The sequence below is a fragment of the Stenella coeruleoalba genome (genome assembly GCF_951394435.1).
Source record: "Stenella coeruleoalba genome assembly, chromosome: 13".
NCBI classification, from domain to species: Eukaryota; Metazoa; Chordata; class Mammalia; order Artiodactyla; family Delphinidae; genus Stenella; species Stenella coeruleoalba.
This window is the reverse complement of record NC_137159.1, coordinates 88834778-88856471: the sequence shown is the minus strand read 5'-3', so window position 1 is coordinate 88856471 and position 21694 is coordinate 88834778. Positions and strand designations below refer to the sequence as shown.

At 55.6% G+C, this 21694-nt stretch overlaps 1 protein-coding gene across 5 annotated transcripts in view; it reads right to left on the bottom strand.

Annotated features, from left to right (window-relative positions):
- Positions 1–1556: 1556 nt before the first annotated feature.
- The window catches only part of MYT1L (myelin transcription factor 1 like), a gene marked incomplete at its 5' end in the record, with an annotated part of 137301 nt that continues 117163 nt past the window's right edge, over positions 1557–21694 (bottom strand). For 2 of the 5 annotated variants that reach the window (XM_079941414.1, XM_079941415.1), the window contains 4 exons: positions 1557–1970; positions 2288–2431; positions 5429–5532; positions 13290–13381. In XM_079941414.1, the coding sequence (XP_079797540.1) occupies positions 1830–1970; positions 2288–2431; positions 5429–5532; positions 13290–13381 (481 nt within the window). In that variant the 3' untranslated portion in view covers positions 1557–1829. Of the gene's footprint in view, positions 1971–2183; positions 2432–5422; positions 5533–13289; positions 13382–21694 lie in introns of those variants that run through there. The other 3 variants (XM_079941413.1, XM_079941416.1, XM_079941417.1) reach the window with 3 other exon arrangements.

Here is a 21694-nt window from a genome sequence, read left to right as displayed (position 1 = left end):
ATATACCGAGGTTGAGTATTGTATCAGAGTATTTGCTGTGAGGTCCCTGTAATCTCCCTTAGCATCATCGGGTCAGCCGGGAGGCCTCCTCAGATTCCTCCAGGGTCAGTGTCACGAGGCTACTGACACGGGAATTGCACACCTCCGTACGGATATATAGGACAAGGTAAGTGCAAATAGTCGACTGGCACGTGTGGGGGCAATGACCCTGTAAGTCCTGTTCTGCTAAAAATATTTTTTTTTATTTTTACAAAACCCATCTTTTTTTTTTCATAACAAAATTTTAAGTACTTTTGTACTTCCTGCATAACATCAAGACATGGAAGGAAGAATGCTATTACATGTAAATCAAGTCAACGGCAATCGGAAAACACGACACACGTCGTCCCAGGGACGAGCGAGCAGGGGAGAGCGCAGCCGTGGAAAGTGGTCTTATGCATCACGCAGTGCAGTCGTCGGGTAAAACAATCAATCTCCAGGGTGCAAATGAGTCTAAGATGATCTAGTGTAAAGCAAAAAAGTGCTGAAGTATATTTAGTTACTCTCAACATCTGATTGCATTCATTCTTAGAGAAGGTCATGACAGATCAAACAAGGCTACGCAAACGTTCTATGGTCAACTGGTCTCCAGCGGACGGGACGGGACAGTGGAGCACACTCGTCCTGACTCTGAATAGGACCCGGGCTTATTCAAAGTCAGCGTGGGGTGAGGACACTTCTCGGAGCTGCTGGCCCGCGCAGGCCAGCAGACAGATCAGCCCAGTCGCTCGAGGACTCACAAATCATGGGCCTTCAACCCCGTACGTGACATCATAACAGCAACAACAACTGCAAGAATAATTCTGTTTAAGGTGGAGGGGGAAGTAAATAGTCTTAAGTGATCTTTTGAGCGTAAATGAAAACACACAGATTCTGTTAGACAGTTCAGAGGGGCACGGAACTCTCGGGGAGGTAAAAGAAGTTTGTTCCAAAGGGTACTGAGAATGGAAGAGGAAGTCTTCGGGTCATCCACCTCTAATAGGCCCCTGTCTTAACTGAAGGTCCCAGAGTCACACCATGTAATTAATGCTCAGGAGTTAGTTTAAAAAGTGCTGTTTAAGCTGCTTTGAATCTTCTGCCAAGTTTCCATGGCTTGGTGCTGTCTTACAATAAATTACTTATCTCATTTCTTACAGTTAATCCATATGCCATTTCCTTGGAATGCAAAAAACCTCATTTATTGCCCCACCATACACCATCCTCCTAAAACAAACAAACAAAAAAATCACATAATATTTCCAAGCATTGTTCAAAAATAAAGCATTTGTTTTTCACAACCAATTCTTGCTATGAAACAATATGCACACGAAATGTTTTTCTTAAATTCCGTAAGATCCTCCGACGTGAGGCGAAATGCTAACACCTAAAGAGTGGCGGCAGGACCACCAAATGTCATTCAAAGCTGTTGTTGTTTTTTGTCCATTTCGGTTCAAAATACTAAAACATTTAATCACTAAAGCATTAGAAAGAATTTACACTCTATTTATTTTGATCGGCTTACCTCTTCAGAAATATATATACCCTCCAATGTGCATACATGAGCAGCTATAAACATTACATGGCATATCACACTATGTCAGCTTATATGAAAACGTACAAAAATGTGAATGTATTCCAAAACTATTCTGTAGGTACTATCTTTAAAGCAAGACATGAAATCGTTATGAAGTCTTGTAAGCATAACACTGTTTCAAACAGAAATAAATATATAACACTTTCTGGTAAATTACAGCAGCAAAAAACAAGAGGCATCCTTTTTTTAAGCAAGATTCCATCACTACAGCAGCTGTTCAGACCTGAATTCCTCTCACAGCCTGCTTTATATTTTCCAGTAGAGCTTTATTTTCTGGGCTCTGATAACGATCTTGATTTGTATACATGTCCGTCAAAGTAGTCACGTATGCATCAAAATTTTGTTCATTGATTGGATCCTACGAGATATTAAATAGTAGTTCATATGCAACTTTTAGTTTCTTAATAGGATATTCACATCAGCATAAAATAGTATCATAGCATAACGCCACTGTCCTTATCATAGTTAAAAGGCCTTTTCAGAGAGACTTAATCTTAGGGGATCTACTGGTTCAGCCCCACCAGAGTCTCTAGCAATTAACGTTATGGTTTGGGGGAGGTAACCGCCAATATCCGAAGTTCGAAGAACGGTGAAAATAGAAAAGAAAAGCCATCTACTCTAGGATGCGCACCGCACGCGGCCTCCGGGGGCTGCTCCGCGCGGTCAGTCACTTACCATGTGCGGGAGCTGGATGTTGGCGAGACTGTGGATCAGGGACTGGCTCAGGTTGGCGAGTTCGTGGAGGAGGGACTCGTTCTGCTGCTCGATCACTTTGTTCTCCTCCTCGATGGTCTTCAGGCTGCTCTCCATGGTGGTGATCTGAAACGCACAGATGCGTGGGACATGTAACACGAGCCGGCCTGGGGAGCACGCGCCCGCTCCCACAGGGAGAGGCCTTAGCTCCCGAGGCAGAGGAAGAACCTCTCTGCTTAAATCAAGAGGCTTCCACGTGAAGCACAGGTCATTTTCAGGGTCATGGTCTTGTGTGCGTTGAGTCATCACACTTGAGCACGTGGCAACTGGACTCTAAGGGCTTGTCTTTCTGAAAAGGGATTCATGCCTTAGGGTGGGCTAGGCTCCTGGGCTGTGTCGACTTTCACTCAAGTTTTTAAAAAGTTCTGCTTGTCCTTGTGCATAGAGGATCACAGGAGGACTGTGTCCTTGTCCCGCCCTGGCCTTTCCGCTGGTGTGACGGGATTCTTTATCTGGATTACTATCTCATGCACTGTGGCGACTAATACGTCTTCCTTTTAGCCCGAGCTTAATTCTGCACAGATAAGTCTTGAAATATTGGTTTATCTGTGAGGCACGTCACTGCCTCTCCTTAGGGTCGAGGCAGGTGTCTCTACCGGCATGTATGACATCTCTGCCTCCCTCCATTGGATAAAGGTCTACCGTGGCTTCCTGGGCAGCTCCTCCTTCCTCTAATATTCCAGAGAGAATTTAACAGTTGCCGTGGCACCTTCTGGCCTCCACCTGCCACCAGACAACCAGCACTTACTACACGGCCAGGCAGGAGAGCTGCCCCCATCTGCGTGGGCTGCAGGGACACAGTCGTGGAAGCGAATAGGCAGCTTGGATGCTGTAGTCAAGGCTGGTTACACGGGTACGGGGGCTCCTGGCAGCCACAGAGCGTGTGCCAGGCTCTGTGGGTCCCCCGCACCTGTGTAGCTTGGCAGCCGCAGGCCAGCATCACAGGGGATGCGTAGAAACAAGACAGAGTTGCCGGACGTGCACCGAGCTCACAGCCTTAGCGCCTTCACGCTGTAACCCCGGCTGCCCCCAGTCACCTGAATCTCTGCTTCATAAGCTCTAAACTCCGGTGTCTCAGGTAGGGTTTCCCCGCTCACAGCCAGGGGGAGGGTGGGGCACGCGGCTGGTTCTGTGCCCCCGGCCCTGGCTCAGCGTCCTCCGCCTGGGGATGGGGACCTTCCTCCCCTCCCTGCCACTGGCAGCGTGTCCTCCGACTACGTGTCTGAGGGACATCTCGTTTCCTGCAGTGCAGGGAGGAGGCCGCTAGGATGGTGTGTGCGTGTTTATAGGAAAGCTAGACCTGGCTCAGGATAAAGGTAAGATTTATAAGAGACAAACATGGAGCTTAGCAACCACTGATTTGATGATATGAAAAAACTATATAATCCTTCATACGGTTCTGAGCGTTTTGTTTTATTTTTTTATTGTTTTGGCCATGCTGTGCGCCTTGTGGGATCTTAGCTCCCCAATCAGGTATCGAACCCCTGCCCCCTGCCATGGAAGCGCAGAGTTCTAACTACTGGACCACCAGCGAAGGGCCCAGTTCTGAGCATTTTCAATGGAGAGACCGTGAACTCTGTCCAGGCTCTGGACCTGGGACCCTGCGAGGACCCTGGTCTCCCTCAGTTTCTGCAGTTGTAAAATGAGAGAGGTGCGGGTCAGACTGACCATTCAGTGCCTTTGAAGCAGCAGAATCAGAAGCTATTCTCACACTGAAGGCTCACTGGAGCCCTCAGGTAACACAGGTAAGAGTGGGGCTCTGACAGCTGGGGCTTGGGCTCCGGGGCTATCAGGCGCGGTGACCGTCGCTCCCTAACTATCCCAGCGGCCGTGCCACGGGGCTTCTGGGGGCCGTGCGTGTGCCCTGTGTGGCCAGGGTGTGCGGCCTGGAGAGCTCTGTCTTCACCTCCAGTCGCTGGACAAAACGCAGCAGCACGGTCCTCTCCCTCCCGGTGTCACTGACCCGGCTGGAGGTGAGGGGTACCAGAAAGCCCAGCGGCACGGCCTCCACCCCTCCCGCTTTGGTTTTGGATTAAAGGTAAGGAAAACCCTTGCCTGTCTCAGGCACGCCTTGGGCTGCAGCACAGCCGGAGGTGAGGCCATGGTCAGCAGGTGGGCTGGTGTCCGAACAAGTGGACACAACGGCCAGGCAGAGAACCTCAGCCTCACATCCGCCCGAGGGCACGAAAGGGTAGCCCTGGAGTCCCTGTTGTGACCCTGGTGGGGGCATAGCTGGAGGGCTCCCCTCCCTGGAGAGGCTGTGCCCGTGGGGACGGGGACCAGCAGGGACCTGTCCTTGCCCCCTAAGCCCGTGGGCAAGAATCCCAGTAAGGCTGTGATGCCCCGAGGGGATGGCTGGGGAGGGGCAGGTCCAGGCCACAGAGGGCGTGGGTTCGAACAGGACAGGAATCCCTGGCCTCGCCTGTGAGTGGCTGCAGTGCTTCCCCATTCCCAGAGCCGCGGCGGGGAAGGCCTGTGGAGAGGCAAACTGGGCGCGCTGGGCCCACGGCTCTGCGGCCCTGGCTGAGCAGTCAGGGGCAGCGGGAGTTGTGGACACTCACCATGTGGACCGCTGTGGGCACCTGGGCTATAGGACCAAAGCCCCTGGGATGGGGCATCTAGTAGGTGCTCAATAAAGGCTCCACCCCTCCCCTCCCAGCAGGCTCGTGAGGCCACGGATAGCAGCGGCCCCGGGGAACCCAAGCAACAAGCTCCCTGTTCCTGTTTACCGCGTGATGACCTTAGGGCCTTTGCATCCCGGGGCGGGGGGGGGGGGGGGGGGTGGGGGGGGAAGAGCTCACCCGCTGCAGGAGCCGCGCTCCTCGGGACCGTCTACTCATAACCACGTGTCGTTAAAAATACCAACACAAGAGGGAAAACTAGCCGGCCGGCGGCCCCTCTGTCACAGCAAGTTTTGCCACTGAAATGATCTCAGCAGGACACTGAGAAGAAAGGTGAATAAGTAAAGGGAAAACCGGGCAAGGAAACAGGCAATGGCGGCAGCCCTCGGCTCCGCGGCGTCAGCGCAGGCGGCGGCTCGATTGAGGCGTCAGAAACTGTTACCTGAGTCCGGAGCTTGATCATGTCGGCTTCCATCTGGGAGTTGGATTCGTTCAGCTCCTTGATTTCCTCATCCAGCTGCTTGATCTCCTCATCGTTCTCTACGCCTGAAAGGGCGGAGGGGAGGGGCTTAGAGACGCTGCGCCTGGGAACACTACAGGTAGAACCTGGCGGCGTCGCTCTTTCTAGATTTGGAACCGAACTTGCTGGGGGAGGGTACTCTTCAATTAAAAACTATAGTCACAGTTTGTGTGTCTTCTATCCCCACTGCCACCCTCCTTACAATTAAGGCACCTAAAAACAGAAAAAAATCAGCTGGGGGGACACAGGCCCCCCAAACTGAAAGGCTCCGTCTCCCTGGGACGATTAACCAGAGCCTCAGGGTGTGACCCCCCCGACTCCAGCCGAAACCATCTCGTCCTGGACGTGGATTTACGCGGTGCAGCCCCTGAATTGTCTCCTCTGTTTATTCCCTGTCTCTGTCTGCATCTCTGTCTCGCTCCCTCTTTCTCCCCATCACTCTGGGAAGGAGCCTGCTGACATATCTGAAAATGAGGCCAACAGGGTCCCTGCCCTCCACAAGCCTAGGTTTTGGGTAGGAAAACTGATAACAGACCGGGAACCAAAAACCCGACTCGGTGGGTGCTGAGGTAGCTGTCCCCCGTGGGAGGATGAGGCAGCAGTGACAGCCTTCAGGCGGGTGGTCACAGAGGCTCTCTGAATATTGACAGCTAACCAATAAACACGTCCCCCCATCTGAATGGCCAGGGCGTGAAGCTTGGCTGGGCCGCGTCCTGGGGGAGCGGGGCTGTGCAGCCGCCAGCGGGGCCCTGGCTGGGCTGCAGGGGCAATTGTCAGGGTTTACAAGGGGCGTTTTCGAGGCCAGCTCGCCTGGCTGGCTGCTGGCCACCGGGCCTCGCCAGTGTCAGAAAGATCCCGATACTTCTGGCGTTTGATGCTGGTGTCACACGGCTGAGCGTCCCTAGGGGACGAGCAGGAACCCGGCAAGTGAAGCTACGGGACGACCACATCTGTCCCTCGCATGTCACCTGGGGGAGCTTGGGGGGGCGCTGTCCAGCTCTGTAGAGAGAGGGGTCCAGTTCGCCTGGGACGGAAGGCCCCAGACCACCTGGAATGCTGCAGACCTCCACGGAGGGTTCCTCGCCTCCCAGGGGTCGAGAAGGCAAAGCAAAGGGAGACTGGGGGTCTGAGTCTCAGCTGCTGTTTTTAGCGAAATGAAAAAAAAAAAAAAAGATCGGCAAGAGTAAAGCATCTTCCTGCGAAGAACCACATTTCTCCCACGGCGTTATGTTTCCTCATAAAAGCAGTCAGGACGAACGCGTCATCGTGTTCAATTTAATTTCCCCTTTAATAATCCCTCCTTCTGAATCGTTTCTCCCCATGGACCTGTCTTAGGTGTGAAGTGAGGCTCACGGACGAGCTGGTCTTGAGCACCTGCCCAAGTCTTCCCTCTTCCCCCTGCTGTGCTCCCACCATCACCCAGGGGGACGGGGGGTGACCTTAACCAGAGTGATGGCTCTCTCGTCCACGACCCCTGATCAGCGTCTTAGGTCCTCAAGGTGCTTCTCTGCCAGCGTCTTACAAGGTCCAGAACATCAACAACAAAGTCTTCCTTTTTATCAAATGCACCCGGAAAGCATGTCCTAAAGGATATAATAACAAATACTGCCAGGAATGAAACGAGGTTCACCCTTTCTCAGGTGGAGGCCGCTATTCCCCCACGTTTTATATGTGACCAAGTCTTTATGGCAATCTCTCAAAATTAGGGCTTAGGATTGACTGAGTTAGGGTATATAAAAACCTGGCACACAGGAGGTCTCCGCCAAGGCTGTGGCCAACGTAATTATTCTTCCGTAGTTGAAGTTCAGGTATAGCTCAAGATAAGAATGCATAAAAATAATCACGATAAATGCATAAAAATCCTGACTTGTAAAACAACTAAATCATGAGGCAGTTCATCATTTAACGAGGATTCGCCACACATTCCTCTAAATTGCTGGTCTTCCAACCGCACGGAGAACATCTCTCGTGAAAACTGAATCCTCGGGCTGTGATGGTCGTCAGATTTTCCAAGTGAATTTCTGTTATGATTTCTGGACAAGCTCTTCATGTCATATTTCTTCAGCTTTTCAGATTTGAACAGTTTAAAACCTTCTCTTTTCCCGGGTGTGTTTTGCAGTTGGTGTTGAGGACCAGCCGTGTGAAGAGAGGGTTATCGCATTTTCCTAAGAGGCCCAGAGGATGTCCCTCTGCTCTCGGACCCTGAGGTGCAGCTGCCTTTTAAGATTTCCCGAGCATTGCTTGCATTCAGGCTCTTTCTGAAGCCACTGTTACCGGTTCTAAAGTTCTGCCCCGCGAGCACTTGCTGAGACAGGGGGCGCGTCTCCACAAGGCCCCTCAGGCAATGGCTCTGAGCCTCTCTGTAGTGTGAGAATACATTGTGCAAAGGAAACGCGTCGGTTAATACAGGAGCAGTCTTCTCTCACATATTAAATAAAATGTCTCATTTTTACTCGCATATGACACTGAAAGTGTCAGAGAGCAGACATGACCGCGTGTCATGAAGGTACCTCCTGCCAGAGTCTGTATGTGAGGCTGGGGCAGCTCTTCCTGGGGAGCTACCCCCTGTGCACCCCAGAGCTATTTGATCGAGAGATTTGATTCTGGATAATCGTGATAGGAAGCGTGAAAGATGTGCTACGCAGCTGCCTGTTTCCAACACCGAGATTTCATGTTTCCCTTGAGAAGTGAGTGGAGCTGTAAGCAAAGCAATACATGTCAGGGCTGGCGGTTTGCAGATCGCTCCCCTATTATAAAGCCCAGAGAACGGTGGGAGAGAATAGCACGCCTCGAATTTCCTATTAAACCCCCTTAATTCGCTTGTCAGGAGCACCCCATCAGCGGTACCTAATATACAGCGAAGTATATAAAATACACCATCATGTCAGCATCTTTGTCTTGAGGCTAGATTCCAGCAAACTTAGAAGAATTTTGATAAAATTATGAGACAAGAATGTGGTCTTTCTGGAATATAGGTGAAATCTTGGGAGCCCATTTCACTGGTTTGAATTTTCATGAAAGAGTTTCCAACAATTATTATGTTCTGTTTAATTTTTGTGGAAAACCAACGTCTAAGCAGGGGACAGAGATCACGGTGCTGGGAGATTTCCTGAAGTCTGGTGGCATTGCTTTCGTTTCCTTTCTTTTCTTTTTTTTGTTTTAACATCTTTACTGGATTATAATTGCTTTACAATGTTGTGTTAGTTTCTGCTGTACAACAAAGCGAATCAGCTATACGTATACATATATCCCCATATCTCCTCCCTCTTGCGTCTCCCTCCCACCCTCCCTATCCCACCCCTCTAGGTGGTCACAAAGCACCGAGCTGGAAGCATTTCTGAACTGCCTTGATGAGGGGTTTTAGAGGTCTGGGGTTTAGAGCCGGGTTTTGAAACATGACAGACCTGGAATCTGAATCCATATCTTGCTACTTAAGAATCCTGTGGTGAGTACTTTCCTTAATCCCTAGACACCTCAAATCCCTCCATTTAAAAAGTCCCTATCTGTCACAGTGGCTGTAAGAAATAAGCTCACTATATAAGATACCTGAGCTATAGCGAGACTCGCCAAACAGGGGCCAAAGGAAAATGTTAAATGCTGTGTTGTCTGAGCAGCCCCACAGCACCAGGGTGTCTGCAGGCTCGTCTCTGCTCTGACCAGAAAGTAGCACAGATTGGTTTTGTCCTGCTGACCCCGTCGATGTGACTGACAAACAGTTAAAAGAAAAGAAAAAATACCGTATGTGGTCTAGTGCAGCGGGCTTCGATACTTGCTGAATTAAAGAATTTAAAGAGACACACCTCTCCCTCACAAGTCCTAAAACTGCCAGCTGATGGTTTTTCCTGTGACTTTAGTTGCCAAAAATGTATATATTTCTAGAACATTGTATGTTGCAGAGTGCTTTCAGTATATTTTCATCAAAGCCTTGGACTGAGTGTTTAATTTATTAAAAAAAAATCTACTGTGTAAACTAAGTGGCAAATCAGGCTTCATTATCAAAACAATCTGCAGATCAGATCAACCGTCCAACAGAGGTCACCGTAAATCCAATAAAGCACTAGCCAGGGCCCCCACGGTGACCTTTCCGTCTCTAAATTTTATTCTAGGAGATGGACGGATGGACGGATGGATGGAGGGATGAAGATGTGATGAACTAAGGAGCACCGGCTGCAGCACTGTTTCCTCCTGAAGCTCTTGGACCTGCCCTCCTGCCCGCTGGGGGGCGCCCTCAGGAGCCCAGCATTCGTGAGTGGTTCCTCGTTCAGTGTCTGCACGTGTGTGAGCCCAGGACTCGGGAGCAGCCTTTCTTCCGTGACGGTGGGGAAGCTGGGGAAGACCCGGCAGGTGACAGATGGATTCTCAGACTGTCGGATTCTAGTGAGTCACGTGGAATTCGAGGGCCTGGAATTAAAGCCATCCATGTGGACGTGCCCCCAGGTCACCCTCGAGAGCCCCAGGGCACAAGTGCCTGGCTGTGAAGCCCGCTTCTGGAGAGGGGAGCACGCCAGGTGGGCTCACTGGCCCGTCGGCGGCACTGGGGCAAGGCGGGCAGGTAGGCTCACTGGCCCGTCGGCGGCACTGGGGCACGGCGGCGCCCTGGCTGCGGGTGTGCCCTCACAGGTCTCCTGGTACCGCTTTCACCTCTTCACCGCTTTGAGTTTCCTCTTCCTTCTTGGTAAAGGGGAGCGTCAGTACCCACGCTTGGGGCTGCTGGGAATATAAATGAATAAGTGCATGAAATCCCCGGACAGAGCTGCAGGCAGGGGAGGGGGCCTTCCCTCAGCTCACCATCCCAGACAGTAGATGAGAAGGGCAGAAAAACGTTATTTCTTTTCCTTCTCTCCTGAAGGCTTGGCCAAAAACTAAAACCAAAAAAGCAAAACCCCAAAGCCGCCTGCAGCCCAACTCCGGAGAGATGCTCACAGGCCCGGAGTGACCTGTGCAGAGGGTCCCGGAGGAGACCCCTGGTAACTCCGCAGAGCCCCAGCTGCTCGGAGAGCTGACCGACGACGTGGGAGAGACACAGAGCAGTGAGAGTCTTTGCGGGGAAGAGATGGGAACAGACTCTTCTCTAAGCTTCAGAAAGAAAAAGAAAGAGCCTTGGATTTTAGAGCCGGAAGGAAACCTCAGAGACTTTTAGATGCACTCCTCCCTCTTCAGATAGACACTCGGGAGAAAAAGCCGGAACCCAGGACGGGAGTGGCCCGGCCCGAGTCAGCCCTAGGGCTCGAGGTGGTCCCTTGGCCGCGGTGCTCAGTCACCGCTTAGAGGACACATTGCACGTGGAGGGTGAGTGACCTCGGGTAAGGTCTGCACTCAGCATGTTCAAGAGATGAGAGGGCGAGAGATGGGCTCTCCCTCACACGGAGTGAGGGCCACGCCTTTGACCGTGAAGGTCGGGCACAGCTGCAGGGTCAGTGACCGCTGAGCTCCCGTCCCCCAAAGAGCAGAAGTGAACTTCCCACAGTCCTGCCCTTTGGTCAGACACACACAGGGATGAGGCCATTTATCCACGGGATGACGTGTGCTCTGGGTTTACTAGGAAGTGCCCTGTTCTTGGCAGAAAAGGTGCCCCGACAGGTGAGAAGCGAGGGGACCGCCAGCCCTGGGCTCCAGCATGGACTGGGCTTGGGAAGACCTGGGTTTGCCCCTCTTCTGCTGCTTCATCTCCAGGTGACCTGGGCTTCCCCGGGTCCTCGTCTGTGGAGAAGCAAGTGACCGAACCTACAGCAGGAAGAAACATTCCGAAGACTAAAATCAGGAAGCTGAGCTCAGGTGCAGAGAGGTGGGTGGATGGCGACCCCGCGGGCGACCCCACTGACCAGGGTGGAGCCGGGGGCCGGGTGCCCAGCCTGGATGAAGGCTGGGGTTGGTTCCTCTCCCAGATGCCATGAGTCCTTTCTGGTTAACAGCTGTGACTAGCAGTCACAGAAGGAGGACTCTGAGTGTCGGATGCCCCCATGAGAGGTGCCGGCCCGGGGGACTCCCCGCTCTCCCCGGCCGTCCCGCCCGCTGGGAAGCCTCCTCCTCTGGGTGTGCAGACCTGCCCTCTCCACCTCTCTCCCCGCTGGGTCTGCACTGCGCTCGGTCTATCCGGAGGCATGAGCTGGCGCAGACTCACATCGGTTTGCAGAAGGAGTTTTGCTTTAGCCCCGGGGATGTTGTGCGGGTGAAATGTCGGCTAAATATTTTGCAAAGAGCTCAGTGGATGTTGTTTTCTCTCTGGCAACGCGCCCTGCCCTCGATGGCTGAGTGAGAAGGGACATTGGTGACCCTGGCGTCTCGGGATGGGCTCCTCACGCTGGCAGGTGAGTCTGAGAACTTCCGTCTAACTGGTGCCCGTCCCCCATCTCCAGCCCCCGAGCCGCCTTGAGCAGAGGTGGGGCTCACGGGGCTTGAACCTTCAGGTGGAAGCGTCGTGGCCCTGACTGTCTTCCTGGTAAGTGACGGGGAGCAGGATGAGGCATGTTTCCTGCTGAACCCCTCGTGCTGTCCTCAGGACCGAGAATAGTGCCTGGTGAGCCATGGAGGCCTCAGGACCGCGGCCGGGCCCCAGGCGTCTCCAGGCTAGGAGCGCATCAAGGCTGGTCCTTGTCTGCGTGGATCCTGGGTGCGGGGCAGCCCGGGAAGCGGAGGGGGAGGGTCGGCCCCTCCGCCACCCAGTCCTGGGGCCCGAGCTACCTGCGGCGGGTCCAGGCGTCCAGCACGGGGGTGACCCGCGTTCCTCGGCACTTGATTCCTTTGGGGAGCACGGAGCTCAGGAGGCGCCTTGCCAGGCTTCAGCACGTTCACCGTAGGCCCCGCTCCGCCCGAGCCCCGTCCCTCACAAAGTCCCCTGAGGGGCTGGGAGGGGGAGCTTCTCGCAGGCCACTCTGCTGAGGGATTACAATTGCACTGGTCTCCCGGTCGCTGCAAACACTGCACTAGTGACCGCTGGACCTCAGCTCCCAGGGACACACGCGGTCACGCCCCCGCGAGCCTCTGGTGGCAGTACAGGCATTAGCGCATCAGCGTGTGTGTTTCTGTGAAAGACACGTCCTCATGTAATGTGTGCACTGATTCACTGACACTGGAGTCTCGGCCAGCAGCCCGTCTGACGCGGGTTTCCTCCCTAAGGCGTGTCACGGCCTCCTTACGCCCAGGACACCAGACGGCACCCCTGTCCTGCTCTGGGGGCCTTTTCAACAGTGGCGTCTCCAACGGGAAAACACAAAAATTCAGCAAACGCAGCGCCCCACAGACTGTGAAGAGGACCCTTATTTATGGCTGAGCCACGAGGAGAAGGCGGAAAGGACGGGCCTCGCGGGAAAGTGGCCGAGATTCAGGCTCTCCGCCCCTCCCCGTGGCCCTGAAAGCACTGCGAGCGCTGCTCTGGGGTCACAAATTGACGGTAGCGTGGACCCGGGGCCCCGAGGCCGGGCTGGGACGGGCTCCGAGGCCCGAGCCCCCCGCGTGCGCTCCGCCCGCATCTTTGCGCGCCTCCTGCGGCGGGCCAGGGAGCGTCTGGAAGGAGGGCTGCGCAGACAGACAGACGCCAGCTCCTGCCCCAGAGTGAGGGTGAGAAAGACAGCCGTGGGCTGCGTGTGGCCCGAGGGCCCCTGACTCAGCGCCCGGCGCAGAAGGCCGTGGGGAGGCCGCCTCCCCCCGCGTGGACCGGCTTTGTCCGGGCGGGAGTGACCGCTGCCCCCTCCCGAAGGGACGAGGCTATGCTGGGGCTCCGCTGGGGCCGCGAGGACGGCCGGGCTGTGGCCGTGGCCCCGACGCGCTGGGCGCACGCGGTTACCGTTGCTGGCCCGCTGCCGGATGGTCAGCATCTGCTCTCCCGACAGCTTCGCCTTCTTCATGGCCGACGTGGCCCGCGGGCATCCCGACAAGCTGGGGATGAGACGGGAGGTGGAGTTAGTCGCAGGTTCCGGGTGTGGGGGGGGGACGGCCCGGGCTTGCAGGGAAAACTGCCTCGAGCTGCAGGTCCCCACATCGCCCGACTGGGCTGGTTGCCGGCAAAGGGCCACCTGCACATGGGGAACCAGAGCGGAAGGTGGGCAGGGCCGGCTGTGCCCACAGGCTGGTGTCTGTGGATGGCGGACTTCGGGGCGGACACGCAGCACAGGGCCACAGTGTGGCCTGGGGCGAGGTCTGACCGCTGGGGCTCGGGCGGGAGGGAGATGAGCCCTCTGAGGGCCCCTGGGACTTTTAGGAAGCGCCCATCTCACTTTAACAAACTTCCTTATTGGGACTGCCCTGGCGGTCCAGTGGATAGGGCTCCTCCGTTCCACTGCAGGGGGCTCAGGTGCGATCCCTGGTCGGGGAACTAAGATCCCACACGCCGCGCTGCGCGGCCAAAAGTAAATAAAAATATAAAAAACTTCCTTATTGTGGAAAGTCTCAAACTCACAGAAGGGTTGGATTCAAAACTTAACGTCAAACGTGCCAAAGTAGAAGGGGCAGAGTGATGGGCTACCACCCGGTCTCCATCCTGGCTCGCCAGGGCCCCTTCCCCACAGTTACTTGGGAGAAACCCCCAAACACAGCCTCAGCATCAGTGTCTCACCTGAGGGTCTGAAACGTGTGCCAACACCCTCACCTGTCGGGGTCCACACGCCCCCATCTGCCTCCTAACCTCGTGAACGGCCGTCCGCCCGGGTCCGCGTGTGCTCTGCGCCCTGAGCTGGGACCTGGTCTGGGCGGCGTCTCTGCAGGACGCCTCCCTCCCTCTTACTTTCTTTCTGGGTCTGTGTTGAGGACAGCGATCTGAGCACCTTCTGCGGGGGCCAAGCCTGGGCCTCCGCACCCCTCGCCCCTCGCCTGGCTACACCTCCAGGGGCCGCACAGGAGGACCCACTGCACCGCTGTCAGGGCCCCTCTAGGCACTTCATACGCAGGTGGAATGTGAGCCAGTGTATATTATAGTATTTTACATATATGCAAACCACGTGTATCATTTTGTATTTCGTCTGCATTTTCAGGGCTAGATGGACCCTGTCCTCAGAGAGTGACACTTACACGGTCACTAGGCAACATCCGTGGGACATCTGCGTTTATACAGGGAGGCCTTCAGAATGTCTCGTCAGACACATTTCCTAATACTTTTTCTGATGGGGATTTTAGCAGGTGTTTTGGGGGAGGACACCTTCGTACAACAAATGTTCTTACGAGGAAGCTCTGAGGTGCTGGTTCGAGGAGACGTTCGCGTCTGACAACTGTGCAGGACTCTCCCCGAGAGGCCGAGTGACCGCCGTGCCCACTGCTCTTCCCAGAACCTCACCGGGCCGTGCGCTCGCTCACGGAGCTTCTAGATTTACAGGGGAAGGGGCAGTGGGACGTCACCCCAGAGGGTGACACAGCGTCCTGTTAGTGGTCGTTGGGGCCATCATCCCTGGGGCCTGTTGCTCGGAGGCAGCACGTCGCCAGGCGTGCCCGGGGCTCCCGGTTGCTTGTGGATTGGAAGCCGTGCACAGCGGGTGGCTGCCCACCCCGATTCTCCTACCTGAACAGAAGTGGGAGCGGGGGCTACAGGACAGAGTGAGGGCGGAAAGTAACGAGAAGGAAGCCCAGCGCGCGGAAGCCAGCGGAGTGAGGGACTCGGGTGTCTCCACGCGTCCATCCCCAGCTGGCGGGGCCCAAACCCAGATGTGCAGCGGCCGGATGGCCTGGAAACGGTTTCACACACAGACTCCTGGACCCACGTTGAGGGTCGGAACCAGATTTCAGTCTCCAGTTGCTTCTCCTAGCTTCCAGTTAGCTGAACTGCCAGCCGGGAACGACAAATAACGGTGTCCTTCAGCCAGAGCTGGGAACTAAATTAGGAGACACAGACAGGCCCGCAGAAGGATGTGTTCTGTGCAAACACGCCTGCACCGTGTTCCTCCCATTCCGATCCAGTGACTGCATCCCAGCCTGGGTCAAATTTGGAAGTGTCCGGAGCAGGCCGGGCGCCGGTGCCGGGTGGCGGGTGCCAGGCGAGGGCGCAGTGCCATCTAGTGGCGGCCCGAGCCAACTGCACCGGGTGCCCTGGGTCTGCGCTGGGCCAGGATCTCAGGGCAAAGGCCCCTGCCCGAGTCCTGCCAGGGAGCGACCCCGGGGGGATCTCGGTGTGGTGAGAGGAGAGTCCTGAAGCGGAGACCCAGCGGCCTTTATGGAGACGCTTCTAATTAAAACCAGGCTCCAGGCTCCAGGCAGCAAAGAGTTAACGCGTGTCTGCACCAGCACCCACCTCTGGGGCCCCAGACGTCTGGCCCAGGCTCCACCAGGAATTCCTGGGAGGCTCCGGGCAGACACTGCCCAGGGCTTCAGAAAGGGACAGGGAGACGGAGGCCCAGCGTTTTATGAGGGCATCCCCCCGAGTGGAACTTCCTTCAGGAGAACGTCACCCCTGAAAACAGCTCAATAAGTAGAACTTTCTGGGAGGGGGGTGGTTAGAAGGACTCGGGAGTCCACGGGAGGAAAGTAAGAAATTCGAGAGCGCGTGGGGTGTGTTGCTCACGGCCCAGAGTGGCTCGGGAACCGAGAATACGGGACCCCGACGTGAAAGGCCCCTGTGACTCAGGCTGTCCCCCACGACGTGCAGGTGGGCTGTTATGTACCTTGTTTTTTCACTGTTTACGATTTCACCATTGATGTTAAAATCCTCTAGTAAGGACGTGATACCTCCCTGTACAGCACAGATTCCCATGCTAATGCCACCCTCTGTATCGTAGCACTGTGGACGTGTCTCCAGCTGATTCCTGGTGACGGGCACTGCACTACTGTTACCCTCTGCGTCGTAACATTGGGGACTCTCGGGGGCGGGCCGTGCAGGCAGGCGCGGAGCGAGGGAACCGGCGCTAACCCCGAGGGCGCACGTCGCGCTCACCGGAGCTGCCACTTTTGAATGTGCTTCCTGAGACCACAGGGGATGTGTTGGGGGCACAGGGTGTCCTCTGACTCCCATGGAATCTCTGCCCCAGATTACTTGTCTGAACTGCTCCCATCTCAGCGTGAAGGGGTGTCCTTGTGGTTCCTTCTCAGCCCAAGATGTGGATTTGGAGTTTACCCCCAGCAACGTTCTGAGTTTCTCCGAAAACGTATTTGGTGTCGAGAGCATGCCCTGAGCCGTGGAGGGAGGCAAGCGTTAGGGCAGGAGCCTCTGCGCCCACCTGGGCCTTAGGACAGACGGGGTCTCCCAGTCGCAGGCGTTCATTTGCAGGGGCTGTGGGTCAGACGGGAGAGTAGCAGGCTTTGCAATCGCTTTAGTTCTCCTGCTCGATCCCCCTCCACCCATGCATTTTGATGGCATCACGGGGGAATTAGGCTTTTGCGAGCACCCGGGTCCCAGCTGGCAGGTATCACAGGATCGCTGGGGTCTCCCCGCCGAGGCTGGGGGGCTGAGTGGCTCCTACTCTTCTGACTCCCTTTCTTGCCTGGAATTACTGCTGAGCCCGAGGGCGCTCAGCACCATTGGGGGCAGGTGAAAGCAGGTGTGGAGTCGGACGACCTAGAGGGACGGCCCTTAGGAGGCTCTTTCCTCAGGTGTTCTTTTCCTGACAGTGTTGCGACCGACACTGCTGGATCGAGGGGGCTCCAAAGTTCATCTCTGGGGCGAGTGTCCCCCTGGTGTGGCTGAGAAGGACGTTTGTTTATACAGCAAGGCTGGTACTTCGGGCGGGGAGGCCTGGGTGCGGGGGAGGGGTGGTCCTGCACTGCCCAGGGAGCCCCCAGGCTTCTCCTGTGGCCGTTCCTCTGGGGGCAGCTCGGCCGATGGGGCGCCTTCCCTTCACTGCACTGGTTACTCGCGAGGTCTTTCTCAAAACTCAAAAACCCAAGATCTTCTCAAAACTCAAAACTCTCAAGCTCTCAAAAACTCAAGACTCTGGGTCCTGGACGTTTTTCTGGTTTCCTTCTTTGATCGTTTTCTTTCTTCCATTTTCTCTCGTCTCTCTACTTTTTCAGAAACTCCTATAGCTGTCGGTTATTAAATCACATGAATTGTTTCTCTATTTTTAAAATACTGTCTTCTTTTCTCACCTCTTTATCATTTAAGGGAGCGTTCCTCAGCTTTGTATTCTAACTTTCTATGTGGAGTTTTAAGTCTTACTCGCCTTTTTTATTTTAGAAGATCTTTCTTGTTCTCTGAATGTTTTTTGAGTTATGAATATCATAACTTATAATATCCTTTCTATCCTTTTCTGTCTGATGACAAATTACAGTTGTTTTTGTTTTAAAGTCTTCTTCTTCCAGAAATGTCTGTTTTCTCTGAGCTTTTTTTCCTTTTCTGTCTTCTTCCAAGTGTGTTTATTTTGTTTTCTGTCCTGTTACCTGGCGCATCCCTTAAATAGCTGGAAACCCTAGGCTGCTCATTCCCGTTCTCCAGACATCACACATTTCTCTGGGACCCACTGGTTTCGGGGGTGGAACACCGTCCCGTCTGGATGGGCTCGAGTGGCCCCAGCGGCTCTGAGACAAGCTGGGGGGTGGCGGGGCCTCCACATTTCACTTAATGTTCCTGAGTCCAGCACAAGGGCCACCCCTGTGTCCAGCCGCTCCTGGGGTCCCAGGCCAGAGCTTCCCACTCCACTGGGGTGACGGGGGCTGGGCTGGACATCTAGGGGTCAGGCTGCTTCTTATGGAGACTTTGAACTAGTCCTCTGTTTTCAAGCCTTCTCTGAACCCCCCACAAGGGGCCCACTGGTCTGTGGGTTCTGCGGGATCTGCAGCCCCCTGAGCTCCCCCTTCACCCATGTCCCCCGCCACCCCTTCCTCTCCCGGAGATGCAGGTCTGAGTCATTTGTCCGTCAGCTTTGCAGCTCCCAGGACTTGGTGGATGAGATAGAATTCACTTCTCTTTTAACAATATTTTACCGTTTAAAAGCTTTCTGGGTTTATAACCTGAGAGTAGGTCACTTCAGTGGAGGTTTGAGACTGAGCGGAGATGACTGTGTTCTCAGCCTGTGGCGTCTGACAGGACTTTCTGTAGAGATGCCCACCGAGGTCTGGGGTCCATGGGCACTTGGCTGTAATGTGCGTGCTCTTTCCGCCCCTCTCCTGGGGGCCAGTGTGGCGGTCTCTCTCTCCTGGAGTGACGGTGGTCCTGGTGGCCAGATCCTAGGCACACCTGGTCCAGGGGACGGAAGCTTAAGTGTTGCCATGACACCCAGGGGAGCATCCTCAAAGACAGACCCGTCCTCCATCCAGCGACAGAAACAGCCTAGAGACGAAGCTTCCAGGGTGGGCGGGGTGGGGGTGGGGGTCAGAGGGCAGAGCCACGGGGGATGGAGCCGGCAGCCGGGTCGGCCCTGCTGGCCCGGGCCTAGTGACGCGGGATCACACCTAGCGACCTAGTGTCCCCACCGCCCTGAGCCCCACTCGTTCTCCTGCCGCATCCTAGCAGACGGCGGGGAACCTGCTTCTCTCTGTGTTTCTCCTTTTGCTTGTCTCTAGGAAGCCCGGGGCTCACATTCCTGTAAATCATTGCTGGGGGCTGATCGTGTCCCCAAAGGAATGCTGACACCTTAACATCCAGAACCTGTGACAGGACCTCATGGGAAATGGGGCCTTTGCAGAGTCAAGATGAAGTCGTGCTGGGGTGGAGGCCTTGTCCCGTGACTGGGTCCTTGCGAGAGAGACACAGAGGAAGGCCGGGGACGACGGCGCACAGACTTCGGGTGACACCCAGGATTGCCGTCCCCTCACACCCCTGCCCGTGTCGTGACCTCTGTCTTCCGACGTCAAGAGGATAAATTCTGTTGTTTTAAGCCGCCAGTTTGTGGTGTGTGTCAGGCAGCCTAGGAAACTGATCCCATCAGACTTGTTAATTAACTTTGAACTCCTAATCCAGGTGTTTCCCCATCTCCTATGATATTTCTATCAGTTTTTGGATATGCGGACATAACTGTTCTGTAAATATGAGTTTTTGCCATGAGCTCAGGCGGCATTGACGCGTTGGGGGGTGACAGATGATAACAGAGGAGACACCCCCGGCATTAAGAGCTCAGGGTAAAGGCGCCGCAGGAGGGGGGACGCAGGGCCCGGTCCCCTGGCCAGCGGTGAGAAGTGTGGCCGGGCGTGTCCCCACCCAGCTGGGCCCCTGGCTGCACAGGGGGACTGCTCGGGGCACGTTCTGGGAGGGGGGACCCAGTGTGAAGACGGCAGAGGGGGACCCCAAGGGACACGGAGCCATGGAGCTTTGGGAGGGGAACCGGGTGCAGTGGGTCTGGACCTTGCAGGGCATCCAGGGTGGGAGCACCCAGCCCGTGTGGGTCACATTTCAGCTTGTATTAACTGAAATCAAACAACGTTAAGTGTCATGGGGACTGGACGTCAGCCGTGGGCCCGGCAGCCTCGCACGTCTGGTGATGACAGAGCCGCTGGCGGGACACGGCGGCCGGTCACGCGTTCTGTGCCCGGGGCGGCATCGACCTTCAGAGGGGCTGGCGGGAGAGCCCGGAGTGTGTCATCGGTCCTTCAGCGGAAGAGAGCCTCCTCTGGGGGCTCAGGCAGATTTTTGGAGACAGAGTCTTCTTGCAAAGGGAATTTGAGGAGAAGCGGGTGACCGTGGGCAGACGTGTTAAACTCACCTTACGTCTAAGACTCTGTAGCTCGTGCAGCAAGGACTGGAGTGGCCCCGCTGACTCTCTCAGGCATGTGAGGTCACGGGGGCATTTTCTCCCCATTTCTCTAGAGTCACGGAGGCTCATGACCTGCCAGCGACACCACCCGCGGGGCCAGTGCCCAGGGCTCTGGCCTCTTGTGCTATTTGGTTCCCAGGACGTTTCTTCCAACTCCACGCTGCTCAGGGGGACGAACAGAGGACCAAAGGTGTGGGGTCCACGCAGGCCTGGACAGAGCGCCTGGGCGGCCGGGGCAGCTCGCAGGGAGGATGCTGCCTTTAGAGGGAGGAAGACGTGATGGGCTCGGGGCCAGCGCTGCCTCCCAGCAAACCTCGGCAGGAACACACCAGCGAAGACGGTCTTAGTGTGAGCGTTTCTCAAACCGTCGTGAGGACCAGAGCACGGGGGTCACAAGATGCGTCCAGGGGAACGGGGCCAGGAAGGAGGTGGGGAGCTCGGGGGGGTCCGGCCCAGCTGCCTGGCCCTCCTGCCATCAGGACGTGGAGGGGACGCTCCCTCTGCCGGGTGTGGGCCTGGTGACTCATCCCAGCCTCATCTTTGTGCCCTCATGGCCCTGTGGCCCTAGTGTCTGGACCTCAGGGGTGCGGGGAGGCCCCCGAACGCTACCCTGCTGACCGGGTGGGGCTGCACGGCACCCACAGGCTGGGGGCTGGGGTCAGTGCGGGGAGCCGTAGGTGGGAACCAGCGTTCCTTAGCTGATGCGTTTTTTCGTTCTTCCTCTTTATTTCACCACCGGCTTTGCTAGAAGGAGAAGCATGTGCTGCCTTAGAGCTGGAAGCAGAGAAAGGGCTTGTGAATTTCAAAGTCTCAGTGTTTTGGAGATGCCGGATCCCAGAGTCAGAAAGAAGTCAGCACACAGGCTGTGGTTCTGGAAGAATTCATCCTGGCGAGATAAAGATTCCTAGAGAAGGGGAAGGAGAAGAGATGGAGGTGCGAAGAGAGCTGAGATGCTGCTGGTCCGGAGAGGAGACCCACGCCCGGCAAGAGACGGGGCTGCAGCAGAGACCCGGCTGCCGGCGACAGACTCCCCGCCCCCTCCCCCGAGAGCAGCCTGGCTGGGAGAGCCCCCAGAGGCCCCACCGCCTCTGCCCTTCAGAGGCCTGGGAGGCAGATGCTGGGGGGAGGCTGGCTGGAGAGGCCTGGCGGTGCCAGGAACACCGAGGGCCAGCCACGGGGGCTGACGGCCAGACGAGACGACCTGGGAGGCCCCAGGCTGCCCACTGATCGGGAGGGACACCCTTGGTGGATGCAGGGGGCACAGGTGCTGGAGGCCCCAGGCTAGGCTCTCGTCCCACAGTGAGGACAGGATGGAGAAAGTCACAGAAAATGGGTGGACATGTGGACTTCGGATTTCTTACAACACGATCACAGTTTAGAAGCTGCTGAGTTCCTGAAAACCTACTTCAGGTTCGCTTAAGAGTTGAGGGCGATGTTGTCCTGATCGGAAATGATCGGAAGAGTCAAACGTCCCACGTGTGTGTGTGTGTAACTGAGATTGAATCACATTCTGGACCTGAAAGCTTTGAAGACTTCAGTTTCTCCATCTGTTTGTTGGAGAGAAAAATGACCTTGTGTGTTCATG